The 14,715-nt window shown below is 42.5% G+C and overlaps 1 protein-coding gene across 1 annotated transcript in view; it reads left to right on the forward strand.

Moving 5' to 3' along the window:
• Positions 1-14,715, forward strand: part of VWF (von Willebrand factor) — a 119,549-nt gene that overhangs the window by 21,374 nt on the left and 83,460 nt on the right. Inside the window, exons 8-15 of the mRNA XM_084205314.1 lie at positions 582-704; positions 3,157-3,268; positions 5,036-5,082; positions 8,008-8,144; positions 9,471-9,609; positions 10,205-10,305; positions 12,693-12,888; positions 13,466-13,681. Of these exons, the coding sequence (XP_084061440.1) occupies positions 582-704; positions 3,157-3,268; positions 5,036-5,082; positions 8,008-8,144; positions 9,471-9,609; positions 10,205-10,305; positions 12,693-12,888; positions 13,466-13,681 (1,071 nt within the window). The remainder of the gene's footprint in view (positions 1-581; positions 705-3,156; positions 3,269-5,035; positions 5,083-8,007; positions 8,145-9,470; positions 9,610-10,204; positions 10,306-12,692; positions 12,889-13,465; positions 13,682-14,715) is intronic.

Genomic DNA, 14,715 nt, shown 5'->3' on the forward strand with positions numbered 1-14,715 from the left:
TAGGACATGGCATGTGTATGCATTGAAGAGAAGGAATGCCTGTAATAGTGTGTTTGTGTAATGGCCTGGCCTACATAATGGCAGCAGTGGAGATACCAGGCATGGGTGTTATCCTGAGCTGGTGATTCTCTGGAAGAAGGAGGATGAGATTTCAGAGTTTTAACTGTCTCCTGGTTCTCCCTGGAAACACCAAAGAGGATAATTTCACAAATGAGTGGAGTAACGGCATGGCTTAAAGGTGCAAAACAACCATGTCTGTCCAAATTGCTTAGATATTATTGCAAAACTTCTCCCTGGGTTTGATTATTCTTAATGCACTTGGGTTTAGTTATTAAGACTCAATTTATTAGCAAATAAATTGGCTTTAACCTCTGAGTATTTACTATGCTACCTGACAGAAGATATTGCAGCAAATTGAAAATCAAGTATTTCTAAAATATTCTGCTTTAAAAAAGAAATAATAATTTGGAAGCTGACATGACTTTTTGTGTCTCTGTAGTTCAGCCCTTGATAATGAAAGGATTTGTTGGTTTAAGAGTTACTGAGGAATTTGCATTTCTAATTTCTTTTAATTGTTTCAGGGCCAAGGTGTCCAGTTGGCATGGAATATAAGGAGTGTGTATCCCCATGTGCCAAAACCTGCCAGAGTCTGAATATCAATGAAGTGTGTCATGGACAATGTGTTGATGGCTGCAGCTGCCCTGGTAATTTATTTACTGGGTTATTTACAGAGAAACATTTGGCAGTCAGGCTACCTATTTTATTAGAAGAAGGAAAGCTGTGTCTTCTCTTAAATTTTCTTGAAATCAGAAACACTTCTTTTTTCTGGGACCATGCCCTAGAATAATCCAGTTTCTGTAGTGCCTGTATGCTCAGTCCATGAAAGGGCCATTTTTCAGGGCCAACTAAAAAGTAAATGTTTCTGTGAAAATCAGTACCAACTATTATTCCAAGATTGCCTTTATTTCTTGGTGAGAGGCAAATACAGTTAGAGGAAGAAAGAGCAGAGAATACACTGAAGGAGTTTCTTGCAGAAAAACAGTACATATAGAGCAAATTCAAAGATCTTCATGATTTAGGTGAATAATTTAATTTATTATTGAATCTTCTATACAGGAGATTTGATTGTATTAAAGGGGACCAGCCAGCCACACCAATTTTCTACTTCTGTCTGTTGTACTTAAAACAACTGCAGGAGGAGAGCTTGGTTCCTGGCTCCAAAGCTCCATATGCTTCCATTTCTAACTGGTGGTTGGTTTTTTTTTTTATTTTTTAATTTTTTTTGTTCATTGGGTACTTTGTTTGTTCTGAATAGGACTGTCTTTGCATTTCAGCCTGTCTGGGCTTTGTAGATGCACACAGGTGTTCAGTGTCGCCTTGTACAAGATGCCAGGTGTGACGGAGGTTTGTAGAGCTTTGCTCTCCAAAACAAGGCAATAATGACAATGTCAGCCTCATTTGAGGGGTCACTGCATTTGGAGTTGTGTAGTTTCCCATTCAGCTGCCAGTTTCTTCCTTGCTGGAGGTTCAGAAGTGTGGCAGGACCTGCAAAGGTGACAGGTAATGTAACCAGACTCTGGAGATTATTTTGTTGTGAAGGATCCAGCAACTGGATTTGTGCAGTCCTGGAAGTGCTGGATAAAGCTGAAGGAGATGAATCCTCTGACTTCACAAGGGCTCTTGCTGTACTTTTCCTTTGGTAGATGCACTGCTCTGTTCAGGATGGGAAAGGTCTAAGGAGAGAGGAACTGAGAGGCAGAGAAGCAGGAGCTCCACAGAAAGGGTAAAGGGCATGAGAATAACAATCAGCAGTTCAAAACTTTTACTGCTATTTGTTGCACAGCCAGAAAGGCAGAACCTGGATTTGAGTTTGATAGAAAAGCAGGAGGATCTGACAGATGACTTGAGGGATTTTTGATGAGGATTCTACCTTCACTTAGCCTCCCTCCAATGCTCCAAGGGCAAAGAGGATCTGAAGGATGTTTGACAAATGACTTCTTTCTTTTTTATTTTTTCCCTCTGCTAAATGCCCCTCATGGTTACATTAATTATTGTAAATGGAATTACTCTTGCTAGGAAAAAAGGCAGGCATTCTGTTTTCTTGTGTTCCCTGGAGAGCCACAGCACTCTTAAATGCTCAGATCTTGTGGTGATTCTCTCTCACTGGAAGGATTTTCTCAACAGCCGAGATCTTTCCAGGCAGCTCTATAGGCAGAATAGGAGAAAGGAGACTTATCTGGGTCTTGCTATCAGTGATGACTGCTGCTGCCAGGGAAAAGAGCCGGTATCTCTGCAGGCTATTGGAAGGAGACCCTCAAAGAAAAGCAGAGGGGTGTTCAAGAAAACAAATGTTTTGCCACAGCAGCTCTTTTGAAAAAGGCAGAATATCAACTCTCTCTGAATATAAGGGTTGAATAGAAAGCACTATAAACTAGCAATAGAAGCAAGGACAAGTTTCTACCTTAGAAAAATCTTGTAACTCCTTTGTGCCTCTGTTTATCCTTGGAGTACAAAGAGCTCTCTCTATAGAACAGGTAACTATAGTTGTTACTGGACCCAAGTCGAGAAGTTGGCCCTTTTGCTTTTTGCCTCTGCAGAAGTTCAGAAGTGGCTTCTTTCTCTCAGACTCCGCTAACAGTCTGAGACTTTCTTAAGTCTCTGCTAGACTTAGATGGTGTTCAAATTTGTTTCTTCATTCCTCACTTTGCCTCATCTTTGGTTCTCTTATGATGAATACAAGACCTTCTGTGGACACCCTTTACTGCAGCCAGTGAAGTTCATGGTTTTTCCAACAGTCAAGTCCCAGGCCAGCTCTTATCAACTTCAGTTGTGCTCCTTGTGTTTAATTTGTCTATGTCCCAACATGTGTTCTGGACCTGAGGGTGTGCTAAGCAAATAGCTTTTCTGGGAGCACCAGGAATGCTTTGTTCAGCAGGTCTGAGGGAGAGGCAGCACCAGAAGGAAAGCAGACACCTGCCCCTGTGAGGCTTTTTGGCAAGCCTCATTCCTTTTTATTGCTGTCTGTGACTAAGTGTGGATAATAATGCATATAAAGTCTTGACAAAGTCTATGAAGAACAACAAAATCTAATTGTATTTATGTTTCTGTCCCTGTGTGCGTGTGATATGGGTGTCTGATGCTACCTGACCTATCCAGAGGGGCTGCTCCTTGATGGTGAACACTGCATTGAAAGCTCTGACTGCTCCTGCATCCACTCGGGAAAACATTATCCTCCTGGCTTCACCATCTCCCAGGACTGCAACTCATGGTAAGCCCTGTGCTGCTCTGGTGTGGTTGCTGTAGATAAGTGCTGCACATCAGTCAGTGACTGCTTTGCATTATCTTTCTGGAAGTCTCTCTACCTTTAAAAAATTTCCTTCAACTGACAAAGGGCTTGCTCTCTTACTGGAATTTCCAGCCCCTTCCAAGAAGTGAGCTGTTCACAAAGGCAAAATCAGCTCTGTTTTTAAAGGCATATTTGATCTGATAGAACAAAATGAAGGTCACACTCCTTCAAAGAGTAGAGAACTACTGTTTCCTGTGGATAAGACCAGCAGGTTCCCATGTCTGGGTAGTGTCAGCGGTCTTTGTTTTGACTTCCTAAATGTATTTAACCTCTAAACCCCATTTCTTTCCAAGAGGAGTTTGCCTAAGGCATGTCCTTGGAAATTGTTACAGGGCTAATGACTCTTCCTAGCATGGCCCACAATTTTTCTTTCACTCCTGAGTACCAGACTGGAGGGAAAAACCAGCACTTTACAAAAAGGAAGAGGAATTAGTCACATATTCCTGATCTGGTTTTGTGTTCAGTGTGGACATATTTGTGCAAGGAGTTTGGACAACTTTTTACTAAAAAGTTTCCAATTGAAGCACAGAAGGAGGAGGACTCAATGAAGGCCATGACATGCAGAAGAAAGGTGGTCTGTGCATCATCCCTGTTAATCAGAAGCTTTTCATTACTGGCACCACATGTCCCAGAACACAAGCCATAACCATGACATTAGCATTTTATCTTTTTCTCTGCAGTCCTCTGCAGCTTTGAGCTTGGCCACATTGTTCAACCTTAGTGCTCCTGGGAGATGAGTGTAGCCTGACAGGCTGGGGTTTTATTGCTTGTGTTTTGTTACTGCTTCCTATTATTCAAACTTGATGCTGCTGTGGAGAACGTCATTCCACTGACTCTGCATTTAAAATCCTCAATAATCTGCCTCCCCACAAATGGTTTTTAGGGGCTGGGATAATTAAAGGAATGAGAAGAATATAGTAGCTCTTGAAACAAGGAGTGCAGAGAAGGTTGTGGAAGACACTGGAGGTGATCAGAGCAGGGGAGTTTGATGTAAGAAGAAGCAAAGGGGAATAGATTTGTTTAAGGGCTAGTGAGGCAACTTCCACTGTTAAAGATGGGCTGTGAAGAGTATGGGGCCAAAATCTTCTCGGAGGCAAAATGTTGTGAAGCAATGGACATAAGCTGCAAAGGAAATTTTGTTTTGAGACAAAGAAAAATTCTTCTCCCTTCTCCAGTGCTGTACTGGCACAGCTGCTCAGAGAGGCTGTGGGACCTCATCTTGGATATTTATAAACTCAGATGGGCAAGGTCCTTACCCTCTTAATCTAGCTTTGTCATTGCTTTCTCTGAGTTGGGGATTGTAGTCACTATTTTCCTAGAAGTCCCTTCAAACATTTTTCCCCTTTGATTCTGTTGTATTGATAGATATACCTTGAGAACTGCATTGAACTCATTCCACATCAGTGGAATATAGCTGAAAACTCTATTAAACACAGAGCTTTGACAGGGAAAACCAGAAATCCTTGAGTTCTGCAACCATACCCATTCATATTATCAGCAGTTGTTGTCAAATGATGGGAAGAAGGGATTAATACATTAAGAAATGAGGTTATGGGAGATGGAAGGAATGTTGGGGACTGATCTAACTTCCCTGGGACAGATGACCATTTTCAGTTTTTTGGGAAAAATGTGCAACAGAAGATTTATATTTATGTATTCCTACTTAACTTGCTACTATCTCTTTCCTAGCATTTGTCGACATGGCATCTGGATCTGCAGCAATGGGGAATGCCCAGGTATGTTGCTTCACTCTTTTCAGGTTTTGACAAATAAGCCTTGCCTACATCCCTCCCACTCATGCCCCACTTCAGTATTTTTTTTTTTACCCGAAAAAGCAAATCTTTGTTCTTCCTTGCTCGCTCCAGTGCAATCCAGTTGGGACCCTACTTTTAAGTTCTTCTCCTGACACAAGTCAGACATTGCCCTGTGTGGTTTATGTGTAGCAATGAAAAATCCTGTTTGGTGGGAAGGCCAGTTCCTGCTTTGATTACTTAGTTTGCCAGTTATAAGGGTCTGTATGTTCAGAGGATTGGCTTGCAGGTAGAGGAACACTCCTGACTTTCTTTGACCAGGTACAATTTCTCATTGTACCTTATTGACCATGACAATTCCCTCATGGTCATGTTGTGGGTGAAGGAGCCACAGCCCCAGGGAGAAAGTGGCTGCCCTGCCTTCCATGGGTGCTGGCAGATTGGAGAGGCAGCTCTGCAGATGCAGGCTGGGGTTATGGCTGGACAGGAAAACAGCAGATTTGCGGGCTTTGGTGGTTTTTTGTTGAGATGAGACTGTGCAACCCTTACAAGTTAGGGAAATTGCAACAATCCTAAAGCATTCTATCAAGAAAGTCTGTCTTTTTTTGGTAACATGAAACTTGCCTGACCCATCAATGCTCCATTTCCTCCTGCTTTAGAACAAAAGGGCACTTCCCCAAAAGTATCAACACTTGAAGAAGAGGGTGGGGGGGTGATGTATACAAATATTCAAAATGGAGATGACATTTTTAGTGAGCTGTCCCCTGTGCTTGTTCATTAAGGATCTCTTCAAGTGCAGAGAATCTCACTGTCTAAAACACAGCTTCAAGGACACAGCCCAGGCTGATTCATTACATCTTTTAGCTAATGGGCAGCAGCATGATTACAAACAAGAAATAGGTGCTTTTCTAACTTCAGTTTTTCCTTAGTTTATAGCTTTTAATGTCCTTGCTCTCTGGGCTGTGATGAATACTCTGTGGGCCAAATTTTTATCCTTACCTCCAGCCATGTTTTCTTCATAGTGATTATAGAATTGAAGATAAATCTGGTACTGAGGCTTGCAAACAAATGTTGATCTCCAGCTCTGTGCAAGAGGTAACATAGCATTGCAGCCTTTTCCTGAATTGGTAAACTGTCCCAGATGAGCAGAAGTGGAAAAGAAAGGCAGCTTATTTTTGTACCTTCTGCCAATGTATCTAAACCAGTTTTCTGCTAGGCTTGTTCAAGACTGAATGTTGTATACCTGCAGCTGTTGTACATGTGCCTGCTAAAAATTCTATAAACGGTACTGAGACAGTATGGGAGGGCAGCAAAGCCTCCCAGAGTAGCCAAATTTATATTGTTACCTGTGCTGTTTGTCTCTACTTGAAGTAATATTGCGGCATATTTTCCTTGTTGGTTAGTTACCACAAATATTTATAAAATCATATGTCCATAAAATTTATGTACTTACTTGCATAAACTTTAGGTGGTTCTCTTTTTCTTTTGCCCAACTTATTTTTTCATCAGGAAAGATTGTTTTCATATTGTGGGAGTGAATTGCCCAGCTTTAAATTTGGTGATAAGGTGAATCCAAATCTGGAGCTGGCTGGCACTACCAAGAGGCTTTCAAGCTGATATCATAATGGAAATTATTATGAAGACAGAAGGTTTCAGGAAATTTCATGGGATGCATTATAGCAAATGGAGTAGACAGAGGGACCCAAAAGTAAAACTTGGCCACAGAAAATTCCCTTTCAGGAGCAGTGCCAAAGGCTGGGACTTGTCTTAGATAACTTCTCTGTGCTTCAGATAGTTCTCTGTGCTTCAAACCTGCCCTCATTTCCTTGTTGCAGAGAATGCCCTGAAAATCAAACTCCAAGGGCTGACAAACATCCAGGAGATGCTGGACTTCTCTTAGGGTGAATCAGAGCTGTGCAAGGTTGGGAATCCTCAGGATCTGTACTTTAGCACCAGCTGGTATAAGATAGTAAACAGTAAATAAAATGCTGAAGAGCGAAATTTCCACATGATGTTCATTAGACAGATCTTCTGTGGGACCCAAAGGCAGCAAAGAGAGAGTAACTCATGGAGCTCACCTGCCAGCTTGTAACATTTAACCCTTCTCCAACCTTTGGCTGGTGATGGCTGGTGTAGGACCAGCACTTGAATTTTGTTCTGGATGAGGAAGTAGCTGCCCACCTCATTTGCCATGGGATCATCTGTAAGTGTGATGGTCTTCTCATATGGAAGATTTTCTTTGCAAGCTCTGTGGAGTTGGAGCCTTTCCATGCGTTTGCATGACGGGGTACTAAATCCCAGCTGTGGTATTGGGATACTGCCTTCTGAGAATTGAAAAGCCACAGCTTACCAAAACACCTTCAAATGCTGATATGTTTAAATAGCTCATTTTTCTAGTAGAAAGATGGTCCAGCCAGGCTTTCACATTATTCTGTGCGGACTTTAGATGTAGCTATTGTAACTATAGAATTATTTTTAACTTTCTGTTAGTTGATATGATGGTTCAGGGTAAAGTCCAACATAAACTCTACCCTTGGAAGGACTCCCACAGACATTACCTTCCAGCTCTTCATTCTCATAAAGTATTTTATGTTAAAATAACATATTGATATTTAAGGCATCCCAACAAAAGAATATAGGCTTTTCCATAGGCACAAATTTCAGCTCTGGACTGCTATTTATTCTGTGTTCCCCAGCTGTTGTGGGTTCTTCTGTTACTACTGGTAATGCCTTATGGAAATAAACAGTGAGATAAGGATCTTGCTGATGCTTTCTGGTCTGTGTGGAGCTCGGGTCTTGTACAACCTGTTCCACCAGGGCTGCTTTTTCCCCTCGGAGGCTTGTGGGGGCTGAGCAGGATTTTGCTTGAATCTGGCACTGGGATGATTAATGGCTTTTTGCTTTTTCTAGGGGAATGCTCTGTCACTGGCCAGTCCCATTTCAAAAGCTTTGACAACAAGTATTTCACCTTCAGTGGCATTTGCCAGTACTTATTTGCCAAGGATTGTGTGGAAAATTCCTTCTCTGTGATCATTGAGACGGTGCAGGTAACAGCAGCCTTGCCCAGTGCCTCTGCGCATGCTCCTGAGAGTGGGGGCAGGGCTGCGGGACTGTGATGTGCATTGCAGATATGCAGGCCAACAGAAGTAATTTCCCTATGAGATAATTAGTTTAAATAACAGATGCACTCTTTCTCCTTAGTTAATAAGTGTTTTGCTTCTCCTCACCACCATTCCCAGGAGCCTGCCTGGGGATGGAGACTCATGATGATGTTTGGAGAATGGGCCCTCACTGACTCTTTGCCAGCTGAACAAACAAACAGAGGCGAGGGTGCGCTCCTTGCCAAACACCCTGGCTGCTGGTACCTCCCTAATGCCTGTGGGGAAAGGACATTTCCTTGGACACCAAACAGAGTGCACTGGCAGAGCAGTGCCTTGCTCTGTTTCCCATTTAGTTAGATTGGCTGGTGATTTGTTTTGTACTCAGACAGCAGCTCCTGACTTTCTTTGCTGTCTCCCCCTGTGGATGTGTGAGAGACAGCCGCAGAGAGGCAGGAAAGGGAGCCAGACCAATGCAGGGAGGGATGGAGACCCTGAAGGGGATGTCACAGGGAGGTTTACACAGTTGTGAAATGAATCGACCAGTTGGTCTTGGGAAAAGGTGAAGAAACCTAGAGACTGAAAAGGACCCTGAGGGAAGGAGAGGGGAAGAAAGGTGATGGGGACAGAGGAACTGAAGGCAGGGAGAGGTGCAATGGAGACAGGAGAATAACAGGGGGGAAGGGGAGTATCAGCCTGTCGAGCAGCACCAGGGAAGTTGTAGGCTTTGGAGAAATGGGCTGTGACAATTCTCCATACCATCTGCATCTATCTCCTGCATTAGAGAGCTCTGATAATCATCATTGCTTGGGAACCTGCAGGATAGGTTTCCACTGAAATTTCCCTTTCGAAACCAGGGAGGAGATGTGGGGCCCCTGCAATCCCTGTTCCTCATCTGGGTATCCTGCAACCGGGAAAATAAACACCCCAGGAGTCTTGGGTAATGTGAACTGCGTGGCTGTTTCCCAGGCTGTGTGGGTCAGGTGTACTTCCTGCTCCTGCCACAGCTCTGGGGCTGGTCACTGCCAGGAGTCTGGTGGAACACCCACAGATCCCTCTCCAAGTTATGAGATGGGGAGCTCAGCCCTGGTCCGTGATTAGTGGGATAATGGAGGGAAGGCTGCCAGCCTGCTGTTTTTGGGATTCAGAAACCAGATCTAAAAAACCAGGGTGACACTCAACACCTTTCAAATTAGATGCCAAAATGCCTTTCTGGGACTAAGTCACCAGGAAAGTGAAAACCTGATGTCGAGGCAGATTTTCCCTTCTCCGCAGTGTGCAGATGATCCCGATGCCGTGTGCACTCGCTCAGCTTCTGTCCGGATCCGGGATATGAACAACAGCATCATTAAAATGAAACACGGAGGAGGAGTTTCGCTGAATGGACAGGACATACAGATCCCTTCGCTGCAAGGTGTGTTCACAGGGGCTGACTGGCCAGCCACTGAAAGCCTCCTGCTTAGTAGTGGTTTTAGACATGCCTTAGCCCAGATTAATCAAAGAGTGTTTTCAATGCCAAACTCTCTTGCAGTCTCTTCTAGAGGCTCTGTCATTTCAGCTTCACTCCATGCAGCAGACAGATCTTGACTTGGCTCCTCTAAAATCAGAAAAATTAGCTGGTCTGCACTTGTGAGATTTGTGAAAATCACTGTTGGTCTATTATTTTTTGAAATTATTGTTTTTCAACAGAAGCTTGAAATCATGGAATCACAGAATGATTTGGTTTGGACATTAAAGATCATCTGGTTCAACCCCCTTGCCTTGGGCAGAAACACCTACAACAATTCCAGGTTGCTCAGAGCCCCATCCAGCCTGGCCTTGGACACTGCCAGGGATGGGGCAGCCACAGCTTCTCTGGGCAACCTGTGCCAGGGCCTCAGCACCCTCACAGGGAAGAATTTCTTCCCAATATCCAATCTAAACCTGCTCTCTGTCAATGTAAAGCCATTCCCTCTTGTCTTGTCACTACATCTTGTAAAAGCTCACTGGCACCCTGTGGTTGCCTTCAGGTGCCCTCCGTGTCCAGCGTGTGGTGAGGAGTTCAGTTCGCCTCATCTATGGGGATGATCTGCAGATTGACTGGGATGGTCATGGACAACTCCTAGTGAAGGTAGTTTTTCTGGTTTTTTTCTGCCTGTTTGCCCCCTCTCTCGTTCCACCCAAATATGTACAAAGATTTTCTTGTCTGAAGTCAGAAATTGCTTTTTGTTGCATGTTAGGAATTCCTTTCTCTTTTGCTACTCCCAGAGTAATATACAGGTTCTTTTGTATTCCAGAAACAAACACTTCATCTTAGAGCAGCTTGGTAGCTTTTTTCTCCTCCCCCCCCTTTTTTTTTGTATGCGTGTTTAATGACAGCCGTTATTAACCATGAGCAGCTTTGTGTTTTGTTCAGCAGATATCCTCCAAACTGGAGTTTTGTTTTTGTTTGCTTTGACTGCCCTGTCTAAACCAACAGATGTGAAAGACTTAAAATAAGGGAAGGATAGGCCCCCAGAGACACAGTTTACTCATATTTTCCAGGAAATAGAAATCAGTTCATAGAAGATGTGTTGTGGGCTCCTTCTACTGTGAGGAATATTTGAAGTCAGCCTCGACTAACAATTAGGTTTTGTTGGTGCTGCAGACACAGCACAGTGTAGAAAAATTGAGCTAGGTTTAACAGAAATTATATGTAAGGAAGCTGTAACCACAGCCCTGCTGCCTTCGAATCCCCCTTTTAGTAGGGGTCTTCTCGCTGAGAGGAGTCTTGCCAAGAAAACCAGTTTTCCTAGGATTTTCTGCCGAGTTGTAAATGCTGCCCTCCTTGAACCCTGGCGTTGCTTTTGCATTCTCCTTGCCTGCCCCAAAATCTGGCTTAAATATCATGTCTGGCACAACACAAAGGGTTATGAAAGCCAGTTCAGAACTGAGTTCAAGAGTTGAAAAGAAAAAAGATGAAAAAGGTCTGGAATAATTTTAGAAAACGTCTGTGGGTTTGTGGTTGTTGTTTTGATTTAACCTGTATCTCTGTGCTCTGAGGGTCCTAAAAGTTCTTTTGGGGCTTAGAATAATTCACTTCAGTCCCTTGGCGCATCTCAGGAGTTTTCGCTTTCCTCAGTATTCAAAATATTTTTCTCCCTGGTCAGAGACCCATATAACCTGGGAAATTTTTTGTCCCACTGAAAACAAACCTAATTTTCTGCGCCACATCCTCTACCCGTAAAAGCAGTGGAAGTTTCTCCAGTTGTCTGCTCCTTCCCTTGCTTTTGGAGAGTTATTTTATGCCGGATTTGGAGACTGACCTGTTGCTAAATATGGCTGATAATAATTGGAGGAAGTGATACACTTCCATTACCTTGTTCTGGCAAAAATTCTTCGAATTCTTCCTGTGTTCCTCAAGAAGGCTCTCCTTTCTGTGACTGCCTGATATTTGTGATTTGAGCTTCCACTCCAAAATATTCCACAATTTGGACTTGTGTGAGTCACTGCTCCATCTGCAGAGTACGTGAGAGAGTAGTAATACTCTTAGTAGTAAGAATATTTATTCTCTAATTGTTCTTTTTGATGCTCCATATTTATTTTCTGACCCCCGTGTTTGAATGCCAGGTAGTTTTAGGTTATATTTTGGAGGATGCTTTTTATTTATACAGAAAAACTGTTTTCTTTGAAAAATGTGGATTTTTCTAACTTTTTTGTTTGCTTCACTGGTTACTCCTGCAAGCCTGCCTAAACTAGCACTCAGCTACATGGATAGACAGCGCTAGTGTAGCATCAGAGCTCCTGTGTTTGTAATGTACCTGTAATGTGGTGTTAGTCATGTACCTGAGCTTTACTCCTTACAAAAACTGACAGTTCCTACTAAAATAAAAGGTGTTAGTGCCTTTGTGATGCCGGTGTTACTTAGGAGATTTCTCCCTGTTTACCTCTAGGTTTAGGGTCATCTTTCAGCTGCTGCTTGATTTGCTGCAGGAATAAAAGGTGAAAAGTGCACCTGCTCTGGATTGTTGGAAATTCTGCTTTTAGTGTGCTTGAATTTCCTCTGGGCAGCAGGAAGCTCCAATATGAGGTAGCTTTAGGGGGTATTAGTTTATTTTTCCTTCATCATCCAATTTTCCTTTAAAATGTGGAATGCTCCCTGGTGCCATTGGAATTGCATTTTAAAAAAATGCAACCCCCGCTGTTGCCCTGCTCATTTATATGAATGAATGGTGAGAACAAGGAAAGACTAAACTGGACTTCTGATCAAGGCATAAAAATAAGCTATTTTTCTCTTAGTCACCCTCTGAAATTCACTGTACTGTGCAAAAATTGTCTTGCAGCTATTAATAGTAACAGTTTTGTTAGAAGTTTGAAAATACAGAAATACAGTACAATGGCATTGTGTCTGTAGCATTTTGATGTGTGTCCGAGAATTTTCTGGACTATTCAATTGTGTATGGCTCATTCCTTAAAAAATCTTGCTCTACAGTGGTAACCTGTTTTGGAAGATGACCAGGCTAATGTTGTGTTCCTTAGGTGTCCCCAGTCTACTCTGAAAGGATGTGTGGGCTGTGCGGAAATTATAATGGGAACGAAGGGGATGATTTTCTTACACCTTCTGGCATGGTGGAATCCCGTCTGGAAGACTTTGGAAACTCCTGGAAGCTCAATGCAGACTGCGAGGACTTGTTAAAACAAGACAATGACCCCTGCAACCTCAATCCTCATTTAGGTATTGCACTCTATCCAAAATTAACATGTGGAGCAAATGGTGATCTTCCATTTACATAAAAAAAATAAAATAAAGGAAAAGAGAAGAAGCTAATGTTGCTAACATTACCACCAAGGTGGCTGCAATATTTGTTTTTAAAAACCCAATAAACAACAGTAACAAAGAAAACCACACACAGAGACACTTGTATTGATGCAGGCCTCATAAAGAAAACACAGTATTTGGTGAAAATTGAAAACAAAAACTAGTTTAATTTTGCAAATATAAAAAGGCAGCAGAAAGCAAATTCCCTCTAAAGGGAATTACGTCACCAGAAATAGTGCTAACAGAATATAAAAGCATTGCTTTTCTTGATTTGTTTTACTATTGAAACATTATTCTTTCAGTAGAGCTCATGATGTATGAGCTGTGGTGCTATCTGTGCCTGCCTGATCCTGTTTTATTCTTGTGGAGTTTGTTTGGTTATTTTTTCTTTTATAAAAGGAAGAGAAAATGCTTACTGTGGCTCCTCTGGCTTTCCTTGAAAGCCATGTTGATTGATTGATTCAGTATGAGCATGTCATTTTACTCTTTTTAGCCAAATATGCTGAGGATTCCTGCTCAGTTCTGATGTCTCCTGCCTTTGAACCTTGTCACCATGAAGTGAGTCCCACTCCCTATGTGAAGAACTGCCGCTTTGATGTTTGCTCCTGTTCCAGTGGAAAGGATTGCCTGTGCTCTGCCATTGCTAATTATGCAGCAGCCTGTGCCAGGAAAAGCATCCTGGTGGAGTGGAGACAACCCAACTTTTGCCGTAAGTGCACTGCTGCTCAAACCCACTTATTGTCCTCCTCTTGAAGGAATTTTTCTAGCAATGTTGTATGAAAGATCTAGAATGAGATGCCAAATTTTCTCTATGGTAAATGATGAGAGTAAATCTTTCCTCCACACTGGTATGGATGCAAAAGGTGTTCCCAGGGACTGCTCAGCACCGGGGGAGAGAAGTGTTGATCTGACACCTGGAAACTTTCATAATGTCCTAGGGTAGGAATCTCCCAAGTGATTTGTAGCAATCCATGAACTGCCTTTTTTTGAGGCCCAAGCTTCCCAGGTCCTGACCTCAGCAATGACTCCTGAATATGGGGTTATGGAGGGCAAGACAAACTTGTGTCAGAAGAGAATTTTGGCAGTCTTGTGGCATCACCCCTGCTCACAGCAAGGCTAAATTACTGTAGATTGCCTGAGGTTTTGTCCAGAAAAATTTTGAATGTCTCCAAAACTTCAAGGTGCCACAGTCTCTCTGACATCTCTCTCTCTCTTATCTAGGAGAAGATTAATAGCCAAACTGCCAAGAGGCTGGAGCAGAAGAGTCCAACACCTTTCATTTCTTTTATTTCTCTCTTAGGTCAATGTGGTAGGAAAAAATCCCTGCCATGTAATCAAAATTTTGATTGAGCACACACATACTTTTCCCAAAAATATTTGTGAAGTAAATGTTTTTCCATTTTCCTGAGCAACTTTGTTATAAAGGAAAGAAGACAATTGAAAAATCTGGAGAAAAGCATGTGTGCTTGGCAGCTCTCCAGATTTGTTCAGTTGCTTTTACCCAAGCAGAGGGTGGGAAAAACATTTATAAACTGTGTAGGAAAGTGGAAAAGAGAGACCTGGTAGGGTCTGCAAGGTCAGTAACCACAAATTTTGCAGGCTGTAGAGTGCATGCTGCAAATGAGAACAAACCCAGTTTATATTAAACTGCTGCATGGTTTTATAATATTTTACCTAGTTTATGTAAATGTTCAGATAGTGGAACAGTAATGTAATAAAAATCCTTTTAGAACTCTGCAGGTC

Source organism: Fringilla coelebs (assembly GCF_963513975.1).
Source record: "Fringilla coelebs genome assembly, chromosome: 5".
Lineage (NCBI taxonomy): Eukaryota > Metazoa > Chordata > Aves > Passeriformes > Fringillidae > Fringilla > Fringilla coelebs.